This window comes from Oncorhynchus nerka, linkage group LG16, assembly GCF_034236695.1.
Source record: "Oncorhynchus nerka isolate Pitt River linkage group LG16, Oner_Uvic_2.0, whole genome shotgun sequence".
NCBI classification, from domain to species: domain Eukaryota; kingdom Metazoa; phylum Chordata; class Actinopteri; order Salmoniformes; family Salmonidae; genus Oncorhynchus; species Oncorhynchus nerka.
The window spans coordinates 33,052,149-33,067,956 of NC_088411.1; the positions used below are offsets into that span (position 1 = coordinate 33,052,149).

Below are 15,808 nucleotides of genomic sequence, written 5' to 3' on the forward strand. Positions count from 1 at the left end.
GTCATCTTTACAGAAGGCTGATCTTTTGGATCTCAAGTCCTCTATCTGGTGGTTAACAATTCAAATGCACTCAGTCACTACAGACCAGTCACCAGTTCCAGCATGCAGTTTAGCAGACAACTAAATTCACTAAATACCTGTAAATAAATTAAACTCTCAAACATGTACATTAAATATTACCAGTCCATGTTGTAAAATCTTCAGTCACGGTCAACCTTCAGCATGACATTATCTCAGTTTAATACATGATCTCTGTTGATGATCAGTATTTCACACAACCAATAACAACAACATGAAATAAAGATGTTTCTTTGATGATCTTTTAATGTCAGTTTGTTTCATATCTTCACATCAGCACCAATAATGACAGACGTTGTGTTGTACATGGTGTCCTCCCAGACCCAGTAGCATTACATTTACATTACATTTAAGTCATTTAGCGACTTACAAATTGGTGCATTCACCTTATGACATCCAGTGGAACAGCCACTTTACAATAGTGCATCTAAATATTTTAAGGGGGGGGGGGGTGAGAAGGATTACTTTATCCTATCCTAGGTATTCCTTAAAGAGGTGGGTAGAACATTCACTGATAACAGTTTAACACAGAGCTCTGTAGCTCAATAGTCAGATCAATATCATGTCCTTGTTTCATGTTGTAATGCCGCAGACACTGTCAGGGACATAGACAGATAAACGTTGACACTAGAAAAGGACATTCTGACAAGGATTCAAGTTATTCACAATTACACTAAAGTCAATAGTTAATATTAGAAGATATGGTTGAATCTAGTCAGGATTCAGAGGTCAATATATTTGAATGTTAAAATATGTAGAAACAGAGTACCAATGCAGATAAGCCTATACATATAACACAACTTTAGAATAAATGAAATCGATATTGTAACACAGATTGCATTAAAAGACATTTGTAACATTATCAAAACTAAGAACATAAAAAATGGATAATACATAAAATATTGCATAAAACATGAGTCGATGCAAATAACAGAATGAAACAATGTGATCACTAAGACACATAGTAGTTGTACTCTGATAAAGTAAAACACACAAAGAAAAGTCTTCAAGTGTAAAACGTAGTTTAATCAGAGAGACAATCAGTGTTGTAAATAAAGCCTTTGTCTAAAGAAACAAAATCCTAATAAACAGTGAGTTCACCAGTAGTAATAACACTATACCTTCAGATACTCCTAGACCTTGAACCTCTCACTCACATCTAGGGCCCAGAGGTTTTCCTTAACCCAGCCACAGTTAGGGTCCAGAGGTTTTCCTTAACATGTGAACCAACCACATCTAGGGCCCAGAGGTTTTCCTTAACCCAGCCACATTTAGGGTCCAGAGGTTTTCCTTAACATGTGAACCAACCACATCTAGGGCCCAGAGGTTTTCCTTAACCCAGCCACATTTAGGGTCCAGAGGTTTTCCTTAACATGTGAACCAACCACACCTTGGGCCCAGAGGTTTTCTTAACCCAGGCACATCTAGGGCCCAGAGGTTTTCCTTAACCCAGCCACATTTAGGGTCCAGAGGTTTTCCTTAACATGTGAACCAACCACACCTTGGGCCCAGAGGTTTTCCTAAAGACATGACCCAACCACACCTTGGGCCCAGAGGTTTTCCTTAAGATGGGACCTGACCAGGAACCACCCTAGTCATGGCCCTAAATATATTACATTTAGAATTGTTCTACAAACACAATTAGTTGCTCCACATTAACAAACATTAACTCAGCATCGCGATGAAAAATATAATATGTACAGAGGATCTGTTTCCAGAAGAAGAGTTTTATTAACAAAAAGTGAACATATGAGTTTGCATTACCGAACAATTATTTGTAGTTTTACACATCATTTCATGCAATTCTACACAACATAATCAATTGGGGCTCCCTGGAGGTCAGGGCCCCTGGGCACGTGCCCTGCATGCACGATTAGTAATTCAGTCATGATGACTAGTTTAGATAGCTGGCTAGATTAACTAGACTAATTAACCAATACAACATGTTTAACTGACATGGGCTGACACCTCTGATTGGCAGATCTGAACACCAGTGCTTTTGGCATCACCAGCTGATCCAATAGAGAAGTACAGGTAGAGTCTCAGTGAATGTGTCTTTATGAGTGTAGATGAGTGTCATGTCTTTGGAGTCGTAGAAGGACACCTCACCCTGGTCGTAGTCCAACTGCACTCTGATCCTCTGCGGTTTCTTCTTCAGGAGGAGGGTCTCTCCCTTTCCATTACTATACTCACCACTATCCTGCCGTATAGCCCAGATTCCATACTCTGGTGATGCAAACAGCTCCCCCTTCCTGTCAACTGACTCTTTAGCCACGCCCAGGCTCCAGACAGGATGATCCCCCACCTCCCAGCTGTGTTTACCTGAGCTGAACCCCTTAGAGCCCAGAACAGTTGGATACATCATGAATCTCTCAGAGCTGTCAGGGAGCTGCTGCTCTGTGTCAGTTCGACTCACACTGGTCAGATCATCAGACAGAGAGAGACGGGAGGATGCAGTGTTGGGATCCAGAATCACAGGAGCTTCAGAACAAAGAGATATTCCACACATTATACCATGTAGTCTCTTTCATATACACTAACAATACTATTTCAAATAGACTACTTAATTAAATCTATCTTACATTATTCTAGATCATGTCCTCTCCTATCCAGTACTCACTGTGTTTGATGATCTCCTTCATCTTCTCCCAGACTCTGAACTTCAGGTTTCTGGAATAACATTCAGGAGTCAGAATGTCTGTGGGGTTGGGTTCACAACCACAGAGAAGAGAGACGAGAAGCAGATCACTTACCTTTCCTTCATGGTCTTGAAGTTCTGGAAAGTAGAGTATGTAGTCATCAATATCATTAATATATCAATACATCTTTGAGTTAATTTATAATGTATATCTGAGAGAGAGCCGTCCTTACCTGCAGGAATGAGATGTCTTCATCTTTCAGCTCCTCCTCTATGGCTCTGATTGTGTCTGAAAGTGATGATATATCTCTGTTCATCTGCTCAGTCTTCTCCTTCATCTTCTGACTCTTCTGCTCCTCTTCCTCTTTCAGAGCAGCTATCCTGGCCTCCTCTTCCTCTCGTAGAAACTGGTGAAGTTTCTCAAACTCCTCCTTAATCTGCTTCCCTGTTGGCCGGGCCTGGTTCTGGAGACAGTGAGAAGAATATATCATTCTACAATTATTATCAGAATTAAATCCTACATGTAGGCTACAATTGAAACAATACATGCTGTACTATTGTAACTTTACATAATTTATACAAACCTTAATGTGCACTGCTGTTTGATCACAGGTTTGTTTAACTTTATTAAAGACCTTCAGCTTCTCCTGTAAGGGCTTCAGGTCAGTCTGGAGTTCCTCCTGGAATGAGACAGAACCTCACTGAGGAGACAACCTCTGGACTCACTTTATAGGAGAGAACGTGTCTTCACAGCAACTTAACGTTTTTATGTCATGAATCGTGTTCTGGAGGCAGCTCTACGGAGTGGTCACTAGCTGGCACAGCCACAACGTCATAAAATCTGATTTTAAACCTAAACCCTAACCTTACCACACTGATTACTCTAATGTCTTCATCTCTACACACAGGGTTATCTATGGAGAGGTTGTTGGAGCGAACCATTAACTACTGTAAACCCTGCATGATTACCTGTATAGTCTTTGAAACAAGAGCCATCAACAAAATAGTTGTCAATGTTATATCCCTCTTTGTCTATTAAACAACAGGGGAAAGCCTTTACTGAGGAAATATTAGGACATTGTCCTCAACCCTGTTCAGCCCAGATGGCTGAACTACAGGCACTGACTGCAGCATGTGTGTTAGGAAAAGGAAGAACAGTTAACATCTTTACTGATTCAGTTTACGCACATGGTGTATGCCTTTTGTTTGGAGCAGTCTGGAAACAGCGAGGATTTAAAAAGAGTGATGGTACCCCCAACCAGCATTACGCGCAAATTCTCAAACTAATGACAGCCTTAATGTATCCTCGGAAACTAGCAATAATTAAATGTCAAGCACACAAAAAAGGTAATGACTTTGTCATTAGGGGTGATAATGCACCTGATGAAGCTGCTAAAAAAGCATCTAGATGTATTGTCCCAATTCTCATTGCACCATTGATGGACATAGTTGCCATTGCACCTATTACATCTCCGGCTGAGTTCATTCAAATTCAGTCTCCTGCTGGAATAACTGACAAAATACCTGGCTATAGAGGGGAGCCTCTGTAGATAGACATGGGGTATGGAGAACACATGATGGTGCCATACTAGCCACCACCACTCTACTAACGTTACTTATCAATGATGCACATGATATTGATCATTGTGCAAAGGGGAAGGTGATAAGAAAAATAAAAAAAAACAAGGTTTTTGGTCGCCCTACTTACAAGCAACAGTAGATGAAATCTTGTCAAGATGTGAAATATGTGCAAAAAACAATATACGTAAAGGTATAACTACGCCCATTGGTCACATACCGGTTCCAGAAGGCCCGTTTAGACACATTGTAATGGACTATGTAGACATGATAAAAACCTATACGTGGTAAAAGGTGCATGTTAGTTATCATAGATAGATTCAGTAGATGGGTAGAAGCAATACCATCGGCTGATCAAGGATCAGGAACAGTGATAAAATTCCTATCAAAAGAAGTAATTCCCAGGTTTTATATTCCGTCCGAAATTAGCTCAGACAATGGTTCAGCATTTATACAAAAAATAATACAGCAGCTAAGAATGAAACAAAGACTGGGATGTGTCTAACATCCCCAATCACAAGGTATGGTTGAGAGGGCTTTCTGAAAAACAAAATAATAAAGATTTGTAAGTCTACAGGGCTTAATTGGGTGGATGCTTTGCCGCTTGCATTAATGAGTTGTCGCATGGAAACTAACAGAAACACGCATTTATCACCGCATGAAATGCTTACGGGTCGACCCATGCCTATACCAACGTTAGGAGGACTCTATAAAAGGTCCCTCCTTGGATATATTGCAAAATGAATTAAAACATATGTACAGCATCTAACTAAGATACACAAAGCTATATATTCACAGGAGAAAAAGAAGGTGCCTGAGGGACCAGGGGGACCTTGCCCGGTGATACCAGGAGATCTGGTCTACATTCGAGTGTTCCGGAGGAAGTGGGATCAGCCAAGGAGAGAAGGACCCTACGAAGTGGCCAGAGCAACAAGAACGGCCGTCCAAGTGACAGGAAGTCAGACGTGGTACCATCTGAACCACTGCACCAGAGTCCCATCAGAAAAAAGGAGACAACCTCATAGAGATGAGAACACAGAGGATGCTGATTCAGCAGGCGGGAGCCCGGAAGGAGCTGGAGCAGCAGAGGAGATTGAGACGTCGGGGAGGAGCCAAGAAACCAGCAGACCAAGTGGAAGCCAGGATACGACAAATGCACTGCCTGATGCACCCAGAAAAGGACGAAGGAGAGACAACACTGGAGAAAAAGCTTGCAAACAATCAATATTTTCTCCTGTGGGGTCAGAGAGTCCAGGGTTGGGGGAAAGTAACATGCCTGCTACTCCTAATGACATACCTGTTGAGGCAGACCTCCCGGACAGAAGCCCTCCACAGTGGGACCACGAAATACCACCTACAGAATGGGAACAACTCTTCCCTGAAATCGATGCCTTTCCAGATGGAAGCCCAGTCCAGTCAGAGGAGGGAACACCAGGGGAAGGAACAGAAAGGGAGACCCTACAAGAAGGAGGTGAAGGAAGAGTGTCGCAGGCTGAAAAAGAGGAGGATTTCCCCACAAATTTTTTTTTTTACCTTTATTTTACTAGGCAAGTCAGTTAAGAACAAATTCTTATTTTCAATGACGGCCTAGGAACAGTGGGTTAACTGCCTGTTCAGGGGCAGAACGGCAGATTTGTACCTTGTCAGCTCGGGGATTCGAACTTGCAACCTTTCGGTTACTAGTCCAACGCTCTAACCACTAGGCTACCCTCTTGAATGGTCCCCGTAACAGACAATTGAAGTTAGAACAACAAAAGAATAATGACATTGCCATGACAAGAGCAACAGTAAACACTGGTACGGGAACAACAGACTCACGCACAATTAAGCAGTATGGTGAAAACAGGAAGAGAAGAAAGGAACCCGCTGAACAATCTAAAAAGACTGACAAGGTTAGCATTTCTGTTCCACCTCAAATCATAACAGAAACAGGAGAACAGAAGTCGATCTCAATCTGAGACTGCATGCTGTGAATGGACACACCATCAGACAAAGGGAGAAGTCATCTGGGACCCGAAAGGATGTGACCTGACGGTAACCAAAAAAAGAAGACGAGTGGTTGCTTACCTTGAATAAGATTGAACATGTTAAAGGTGAAGAATTTATAGTTGAAATAGCAAGAACAAGGTTAACTGAAGGAAGTAGTGTATTGGACTTCCGGCGCCGACAGAGATGGCCGCCTCGCTTCGCGTTCCTAGGAAACTATGCAGTTTTTTGTTTTTTTACGTGTTATTTCTTACATTAGTACCCCAGGTCATCTTAGGTTTCATTACATACAGTCGAGAAGAACTACTGAATATAAGATCAGCGTCAACTCACCATCAGTACGACCAAGAATATGTTTTTCGCGACGCGGATCCTGCCTTACAAACAGGACAACGGAATGGATCCCATGCAGCGACCCAAAAAAACGACTCAGAAAAAGAGGGAAACGAGGCGGTCTTCTGGTCAGACCCCGGAGACGGGCACACAGTGCACCACTCCCTAGCATTCTTCTTGCCAATGTCCAGTCTCTTGACAACAAGGTTGATGAAATCCGAGCAAGGGTAGCATTCCAGAAGGACATCAGAGACTGTAACGTTCTTTGCTTCACGGAAACATGGCTCACTGGAGAGACGCTATCCGAGGCGGTGCAGCCAACGGGTTTCTCCACGCATCGCGCGGACAGAAACAAACATCTTTCTGGTAAGAAGAGGGGCGGGGGCGTATGCCTTATGGCTAACGAGACATGGTGTGATGAAAGAAACATACTGGAACTCAAATCCTTCTGTTCACCTGATTTAGAATTCCTCACAATCAAATGTAGACCGCATTATCTACCAAGAGAATTCTCTTCGATTATAATCACAGCCGTATATATCCCCCCCCAAGCAGACACATCGATGGCTCTGAACGAACTTTAACTTTAACTCTTTGCAAACTGGAAACCATTTATCCGGAGGCTGCATTCATTGTAGCTGGGGATTTTAACAAGGCTAATCTGAAAACAAGACTCCCTAAATTTTATCAGCATATCGATTGCGCAACCAGGGGTGGAAAAACCTTGGATCATTGTTACTCTAACTTCCGCGACGCATATAAGGCCCTGCCCCGCCCCCCTTTCGGAAAAGCTGACCACGACTCCATTTTGTTGATCCCTGCCTACAGACAGAAACTAAAACAAGAGGCTCCCACGCTGAGGTCTGTCCAACGCTGGTCCGACCAAGCTGACTCCACACTCCAAGACTGCTTCCATCACGTGGACTGGGATATGTTTCGTATTGCGTCAGATAACAATATTGACGAATATGCTGATTCGGTGTGCGAGTTCATTAGAACGTGCGTTGAAGATGTCGTTCCCATAGCAACGATTAAAACATTCCCTAACCAGAAACCGTGGATTGATGGCAGCATTCGCGTGAAACTGAAAGCGCGAACCACTGCTTTTAATCAGGGCAAGGTGTCTGGTAACATGACCGAATACAAACAGTGCAGCTATTCCCTCCGCAAGGCTATCAAACAAGCTAAGCGTCAGTACAGAGACAAAGTAGAATCTCAGACACAAGAGGCATGTGGCAGGGTCTACAGTCAATCACGGACTACAAGAAGAAATCCAGCCCAGTCACGGACCAGGATGTCTTGCTCCCAGGCAGACTAAATAACTTTTTGCCCGCTTTGAGGACAATACAGTGCCACTGACACGGCCTGCAACGAAAACATGCGGTCTCTCCTTCACTGCAGCCGAGGTGAGTAAGACATTTAAACGTGTTAACCCTCGCAAGGCTGCAGGCCCAGACGGCATCCCCAGCCGCGCCCTCAGAGCATGCGCAGACCAGCTGGCCGGTGTGTTTACGGACATATTCAATCAATCCCTATACCAGTCTGCTGTTCCCACATGCTTCAAGTGGGCCACCATTGTTCCTGTTCCCAAGAAAGCTAAGGTAACTGAGCTAAACGACTACCGCCCCGTAGCACTCACTTCCGTCATCATGAAGTGCTTTGAGAGACTAGTCAAGGAACATATCACCTCCACCCTACCTGACACCCTAGACCCACTCCAATTTGCTTACCGCCCAAATAGGCCCACAGACGATGCAATCTCAACCACACTGCACACTGCCCTAACCCATCTGGACAAGAGGAATACCTATGTGAGAATGCTGTTCATTGACTACAGCTCGGCATTCAACACCATAGTACCCTCCAAGCTCGTCATCAAGCTCGAGACCCTGGGTCTCGACCCCGCCCTGTGCAACTGGGTACTGGACTTCCTGACGGGCCGCCCCCAGGTGGTGAGGGTAGGCAACAACATCTCCTCCCCGCTGATCCTCAACACTGGGGCCCCACAAGGGTGCGTTCTGAGCCCTCCCCTGTACTCCCTGTTCACCCACGACTGCGTGGCCACGCACGCCTCCAACTCAATCATCAAGTTTGCGGACGACACAACAGTGGTAGGCTTGATTACCAACAACGACGAGACGGCCTACAGGGAGGAGGTGAGGGCCCTCGGAGTGTGGTGTCAGGAAAATAACCTCACACTCAACGTCAACAAAACTAAGGAGATGATTGTGGACTTCGGGAAACAGCAGAGGGAACACCCCCCTATCCACATCGATGGAACAGTAGTGGAGAGGGTAGCAAGTTTTAAGTTCCTCGGCATACACATCACAGACAAACTGAATTGGTCCACTCACACAGACAGCATCGTGAAGAAGGCGCAGCAGCGCCTCTTCAACCTCAGGACGCTGAAGAAATTCGGCTTGTCACCAAAAGCACTCACAAACTTCTACAGATGCACAATCGAGAGCATCCTGGCGGGCTGTATCACCGCCTGGTACGGAAACTGCTCCGCCCTCAACCGTAAGGCTCTCCAGAGGGTAGTGAGGTCTGCACAACGCATCACCGGGGGCAAACTACCTGCCCTCCAGGACACCTACACCACCCGATGTTACAGGAAGGCCATAAAGATCATCAAGGACATCAACCACCCGAGCCACTGCCTGTTCACCCCGCTATCATCCAGAAGGCGAGGTCAGTACAGGTGCATCAAAGCTGGGACCGAGAGACTGAAAAACAGCTTCTATCTCAAGGCCATCAGACTGTTAAACAGCCACCACTAACATTGAGTGGCTGCTGCCAACACACTGACACTGACTCAACTCCAGCCACTTTAATAATGGGAATTGATGGGAAATTATGTAAATATATCACTAGCCACTTTAAACAATGCTACCTTATATAATGTTACTTACCCTACATTATTCATCTCATATGCATACGTATATACTGTACTCTATATCATCGACTGCATCCTTATGTAATACATTTATCACTAGCCACTTTAACTATGCCACTTTGTTTACACTCATCTCATATGTATATACTGTACTCGATACCATCTACTGTATCTTGCCTATGCTGCTCTGTACCATCACTCATTCATATATCCTTATGTACATATTCTTTATCCCCTTACACTGTATAAGACAGTAGTTTTGGAATTGTTAGTTAGATTACTTGTTGGTTATTACTGCATTGTCGGAACTAGAAGCACAAGCATTTCGCTACACTCGCATTAACATCTGCTAACCATGTGTATGTGACAAATAACATTTGATTTGATTTGATAACTGTTATTAGAATTGGTCCTACGCCAATACCTGAACAGGAGGAGCCTGTGACAACCAGAACAACGACAACAACAGTGGCAGCTGTTACAAAGACTACGGTAGTCACCACTAGGCTAATGTCTACTTCTCTTACCAAGCAGTCCACTGTACCCACAAAGAAACCTGAAGCATCAGGGTCAGGAGTTTTTTTTACTGACATTTGGAACTTTCTAGCAAACTCTAACAATCTACCTCGAGAAAAGGACATTGTGATTCCAACTGAGACTGTAACTACAACTGAGACTTTAACCCTAGAACTGTACAAGGACAAATCATTGAAGATATTAGTAAAAAATGAATGGTATAAATGGGCTCAATATACAGCATTAAAATGAAAACTGACAAATTGCTTATTATGTGCACCCTCTCCTCTGACAGAATTAGTGGTGGTACCTCATCCTTATGATTATAGGGACTGTGCTGACTTTAATAAGAACTTTTGTCATTTGAGTAGATCAGAAAGGCCTTATTGTCCAGCTGAATGTTTGTCATATTTGGGGAATCCATCCTATCAAAGATATTACAACCAAGCTGGCTGGGGAAAATGGTGTCAAGAATTGGATATACGGGTGGAACCACAAAAGCTAGAGGCCCCATATAAATATCAAATAGATTATCAACAACCGTATGAATGTTTTAACAGCACGAAAGGACAGAATGAGATGGGAAAGTTTAAAGGTACATGTGGGATCACATGGCACTTAACTAAGGACACCAATTGGAATGCAGACACTCCAGAAAGGGCTACTTATCAAGCAGCTGGAAGTTGGGTGGGAAAAGTATTTGTTCATGACGATTGTCAAAATCAAACTCTAGCACGACCATTAATTGCACCGTATGAAGAACAGACTATGGTAGTGGCAGATTTCTTTTGGGTATGTGGAAGGCAAAGCTTAAGGGCAACATTACCAAATGGATGGACAGGCCTTTGTGCAAGAGTTAGGTTGATTCAACAGATAAGTGTCACTGAATGGGATCCTGGTGATGCTAAGCAAAATACAAAAAATAGAGTAAGGAGGGAATATAATTCTGACCCCAAGGTCTATTTAGATGCAATAGGACAACCTAGAGGAGTTCCTAACGAGTACAAAGCAAGAGATGAGATTAAGTCAGGATTTGAATCAATATTCCTGAGGATAACACCTAACAAAAACTTAGAGTGGATCAATTATATTTACTAGAATCAACAAAGATTCATTAATTATACTGACTCTGCATTGACAGCTTTGGGAGAACAGGTAGAGGCAGCCAGTAGAATGACATGGCAGAATAGACAAGCTCTCAACCAGTAGAATGACATGGCAGAATAGACAAGCTCTCAACCAGTAGAATGACATGGCAGAATAGACAAGCTCTCAACCAGTAGAATGACATGGCAGAATAGACAAGCTCTCACCTAGTAGAATGACATGGCAGAATAGACAAGCTCTCAACCAGTAGAATGACATGGCAGAATAGACAAGCTCTCACCTAGTAGAATGACATGGCAGAATAGACAAGCTCTCAACCAGTAGAATGACATGGCAGAATAGACAAGCTCTCAACCAGTAGAATGACATGGCAGAATAGACAAGCTCTCACCTAGTAGAATGACATGGCAGAATAGACAAGCTCTCAACCAGTAGAATGACATGGCAGAATAGACAAGCTCTCAACCAGTAGAATGACATGGCAGAATAGACAAGCTCTCAACCAGTAGAATGACATGGCAGAATAGACAAGCTCTCAACTGGCTCTTAGCAGAAAAGGAGGTGTTTGTGTAATGTTTGGAGATGAATGTTGCACCTTTATTCCCAATAACACTGGACCTAATGGATCTTTCTTTATTGTTATGGCAAAACTTAAAGGATTAATTGTTAAGGATCGGTGTCCCGCTAGCGGACAACTTCAGGTGAAACTGGAGGGCACGCAATTCAAATAAATAATCGTAAAGATTATGGATATTAAACATTTAGGTACATATAAGTGTCTTATATCGGCTGAAAGCTTCAATTCTTGTTAATCTAACTGCACTGTCCTATTTACAGTAGCTATTACAGCGAAAACATGACATGAGATTTTATTTTAGGACGGCGCCCCACATCAAAATATTTTCCACCGGAACAGGTTTCATAGATTCACATTTAACGATTAAATATTCACTTTTTGAAAATCTTCCTCTGATTTGTCATCCAAAGGGCCCCAGCTATAACATGTAGTGTTGATTTGTTAGATAAAATGCTTCTTTATATCCCAAACAGTCTGTTTAGTTGGCACCATCGATTTGAGTATTCCACTCGTTCAACTTGCAGAGAAAGGAATCCGAAAATCTACCCCTAAACTTTGTTTCAACAAGTCAAAATACATTTCTATTTACTCCTCAGATACCCTTAAATGTAATCAGACTATAATATTTATTTTAGAAGTATGTTCAATTGGAAACCGATTTTAGCAGGTGCGCACACAAACACAAATTTCAAAGACAGTGCCCCTCTACTTAAACTGATATTTCGTATTTGAAGTTACAAGTCTGAAACCTTTAACATAGACTGCTGACACCCTGTGGAAGCCAAACGAATTGCATCCAGGGAACTAATTTTCAATATGACCTCGCTCTTGAATATCTAAGAGGATGGTCAGTTGGTTTTACTTTGGATTTTCTCCTACCATATCTATGGTGATAATTATACTCCCCAACATTACTTTAACATTTCTACAAATTTCAAAGTGTTTTCTTTCCAATTGTAATTATATGCATATCCTGGTTTCAGGGCCTGAGTAACAGGCCACTCGGGGTGGAGTTTCAATAGTCTCTGGTCCTGTTTGAATACTTAACATGCACCCATGTATTCAAACAGGACCAATGACAGTGGATTTACACACTGAGCACCTTTGTCCTGTATGTTTTATTCTAAATCAAATCAAATGTATTTATATAGCCCTTCGTACATCAGCTGATATCTCAAAGTGCTGTACAGAAACCCAGCCTAAAACCCCAAACAGCAAGAAATGCAGGTGTAGAAGCACGGTGGCTAGGAAAAACTCCCTAGAAAAGGCCAAAACCAAGGAAGAAACCTAGAGAGGAACCAGGCTATGTGGGGTGGCCAGTCCTCTTCTGGCTGTGCCGGGTGGAGATTATAACAGAACATGGCCAAGATGTTCTAATGTTCATAAATGACCAGCATGGTCCAATAATAATAAGGCAGAACTGTTGAAACTGGAGCAGCAGCACAGCAAGGTGGACTGGGGACAGCAAGGAGTCATCATGCCAGGTAGTCCTGAGGCATGGTCCTAGGGCTCAGGTCCTCCGAGAGAGAGAAAGAAATTAGAGAGCACATTTAAATTCACACAGGACACTGAATAGGACAAGAGAAGTACTCCAGATATAACAAACTGACCCTAGCCCCCCGACACAAACTACTGCAGCATAAATACTGGAGGCTGAGACAGGAGGGGTCAGGAGACACTGTGGCCCCATCCAAGGACACCCCCGGACAGGGCCAAACAGGAAGGATATAACCCCATCCACTTTGCCAAAGCACAGCCCCCACACCACTAGAGGGATATCTTCAACCACCAACTTACCATCCTGAGACAAGGCCGAGTATAGCCCACAAAGATCTCCGCCACGGCACAACCCAAGGGGGGGCGCCAACCCCCCCTTAGTATAGAGAGAGTTCTCTCTCTAAACTACTTTTATTGACCAGCACAGCACAGCTTTACCGGCTACAAAACAAGATTTATATTTGTCGACGATGGCATAACAGAAATGAATGACTTTGAAGACTATTTTATTTAAAAACAGAAAAATCTAAACAGCACTAAAATGTTTTATATTTTGTCCCCTGTACAAGTACAGATAATTTTTTCCTTGGTGTTGAGGAAAAAAGGGCCACATGTGAACAAAACAATAATTGACAGGATGAAGAGATTTATAAGGGTAGTTCACAAAAATATCAATGTTTGTCAGACCTGAACACTGGCGTAACAGAGCAGTCTATATTACAGACAGAGCAGTCTATATTACAGACAGAGCAGTCTATATTACAGACAGAGCAGTCTATATTACAGACAGAGCAGTCTACTACAGAGCAGTCTATATTACAGAGCAGTCTATATTACAGAGCAGTCTATATTACAGAGCAGTCTATATTACAGAGCAGTCTATATTACAGAGCAGTCTATATTACAGAGCAGTCTATATTACAGAGCAGTCTATATTACAGAGCAGTCTATATTACAGAGCAGTCTATATTATAGAGCAGTCTATATTATAGAGCAGTCTATATTACAGAGCAGTCTATATTATAGAGCAGTCTATATTACAGAGCAGTCTATATTAGAGGATTCCATGGCGTCTTTAGTGTAAATAATTCTGTAGGCCTCAATAGCATGAATGTCAAACTGACAGGCACCATATACACTTGGTGCCTAGTTTCTATTCTCATCCATCTGTGATTGAGGTCTGATTCAGAGAGGTTGGCTTAAATGTGGAAGACACATTTCGGTTGAATGCTTTCAGTTGTACAACTGACTAGGAATCCCCTTTCCATTCCTGTAGATATTTTCCAAATGTATCCAATGTTACCTTCAAAACAGATTAATAAAATATGAGCTCTCCACTAGTCAGTCAGTTATTACAAACAATAACGCCTGACAAAACTTGATGCAGCAAACGATCCCTTTAACCTAAGAGGAATGTCGTGCTGGTTTCTCATCTGTTCATAGCAGGGAGAAACACCAGTTCAAAACATGAAGTCACCGATGACGGTTCTACTTGACAACCTCATCCATTAACAGAGGAATGATCCTGTACAAAACCTGGGCTTGATGACAGCTCTCCTTATACAGCAGACTACTCTGAATTATCCCACCTCAGACATGCTCACTGAATCCCATTCAGGTTCTTCTGGCAAGAAAATGGCTGCTGTCATTTAGCACCATAGATATAGATAGAGGACTCATCATGGGTATAACCCATTTTAACTTGGGCATTGCCGTCATCCACCATTTTAAAATAGGAATCCCCACCCTGATGACTACTTGACTATGGGTTGTAGCCTCAAATGGTGCTGCCCATGCTGTCAGACACTATAATGATACATATATAAAGACGAGTCCTCTATCAATCTCTATGTTTAGCACCTGGGTGGATGGTCCATGTTAGCGGAGATACCAAAACACAATGTAAGTTAAATGTGTTGTGCTAGTGAGGATATGAGCTGTATAAATGCATTGTGTTGTTACCATTTACAATCTGCAGGGTTTATGGCACCAGTCATGTCCTCTTGAAGGACAACAACCATCATCTTCATCATCTTCAGACACATTGTCCCGTTTTCTCGATCAAGGCAGACAGACACATTATTTGGATACATATGTATGACCAGTTAGCAGGGTTCAGTCCATGACAGAATATTATGATTCTCTTTGTCCAGTTTGTAGAGTCCATTCATCCTACTGTTGACCAATAGGATAGAGACGTTGTACCCTTGTTGAACCAATCCTTCAGGAGTAAATCTCCACTGGGGAGGGTAGAAAGTGTGTGTGTGTGTTAGTCCAGTCTGAGAGCCTCTCTGTGCTGTTATGTTCTCCTAGATGTCGTCCTGTGTTGGGGAGAAGAGAGCTGCTAGAGATCCAGTCTCACTGGGCTCCACAATGTCCCTTTTCTCCAGCTTGGGCTTCTTAAAGAGAGATGGGAGATTTCTGATATGTACCTCCTTTTTAAACTGCTGGCCCAGATCTTTCTGTGGAGAGGAGAGATCTAATACAGTTACAATCTGTCTGGATTGAATGGTTGTTTTATTATATCTGAGTGTACGGGACTTATTTAATTACATTTACATGAAACATATTGCCAGCCCTCTCCAATAAAGTATAACTTATA

The 15,808-nt window shown here is 42.8% G+C and overlaps 1 protein-coding gene and 1 pseudogene across 1 annotated transcript in view; both read right to left on the reverse strand.

Moving 5' to 3' along the window:
* Positions 1–1,789: 1,789 nt before the first annotated feature.
* Positions 1,790–15,257, reverse strand: LOC115116315 (nuclear factor 7, brain-like; annotated as a pseudogene).
* Positions 13,696–15,808, reverse strand: part of LOC115116314 (exportin-5-like) — a 36,183-nt gene continuing 34,070 nt past the window's right edge. The window contains exon 33 of the mRNA XM_029644789.2: positions 13,696–15,668. Coding sequence (XP_029500649.1) covers positions 15,516–15,668 — 153 coding nt within the window. The 3' untranslated portion in view covers positions 13,696–15,515. The remainder of the gene's footprint in view (positions 15,669–15,808) is intronic.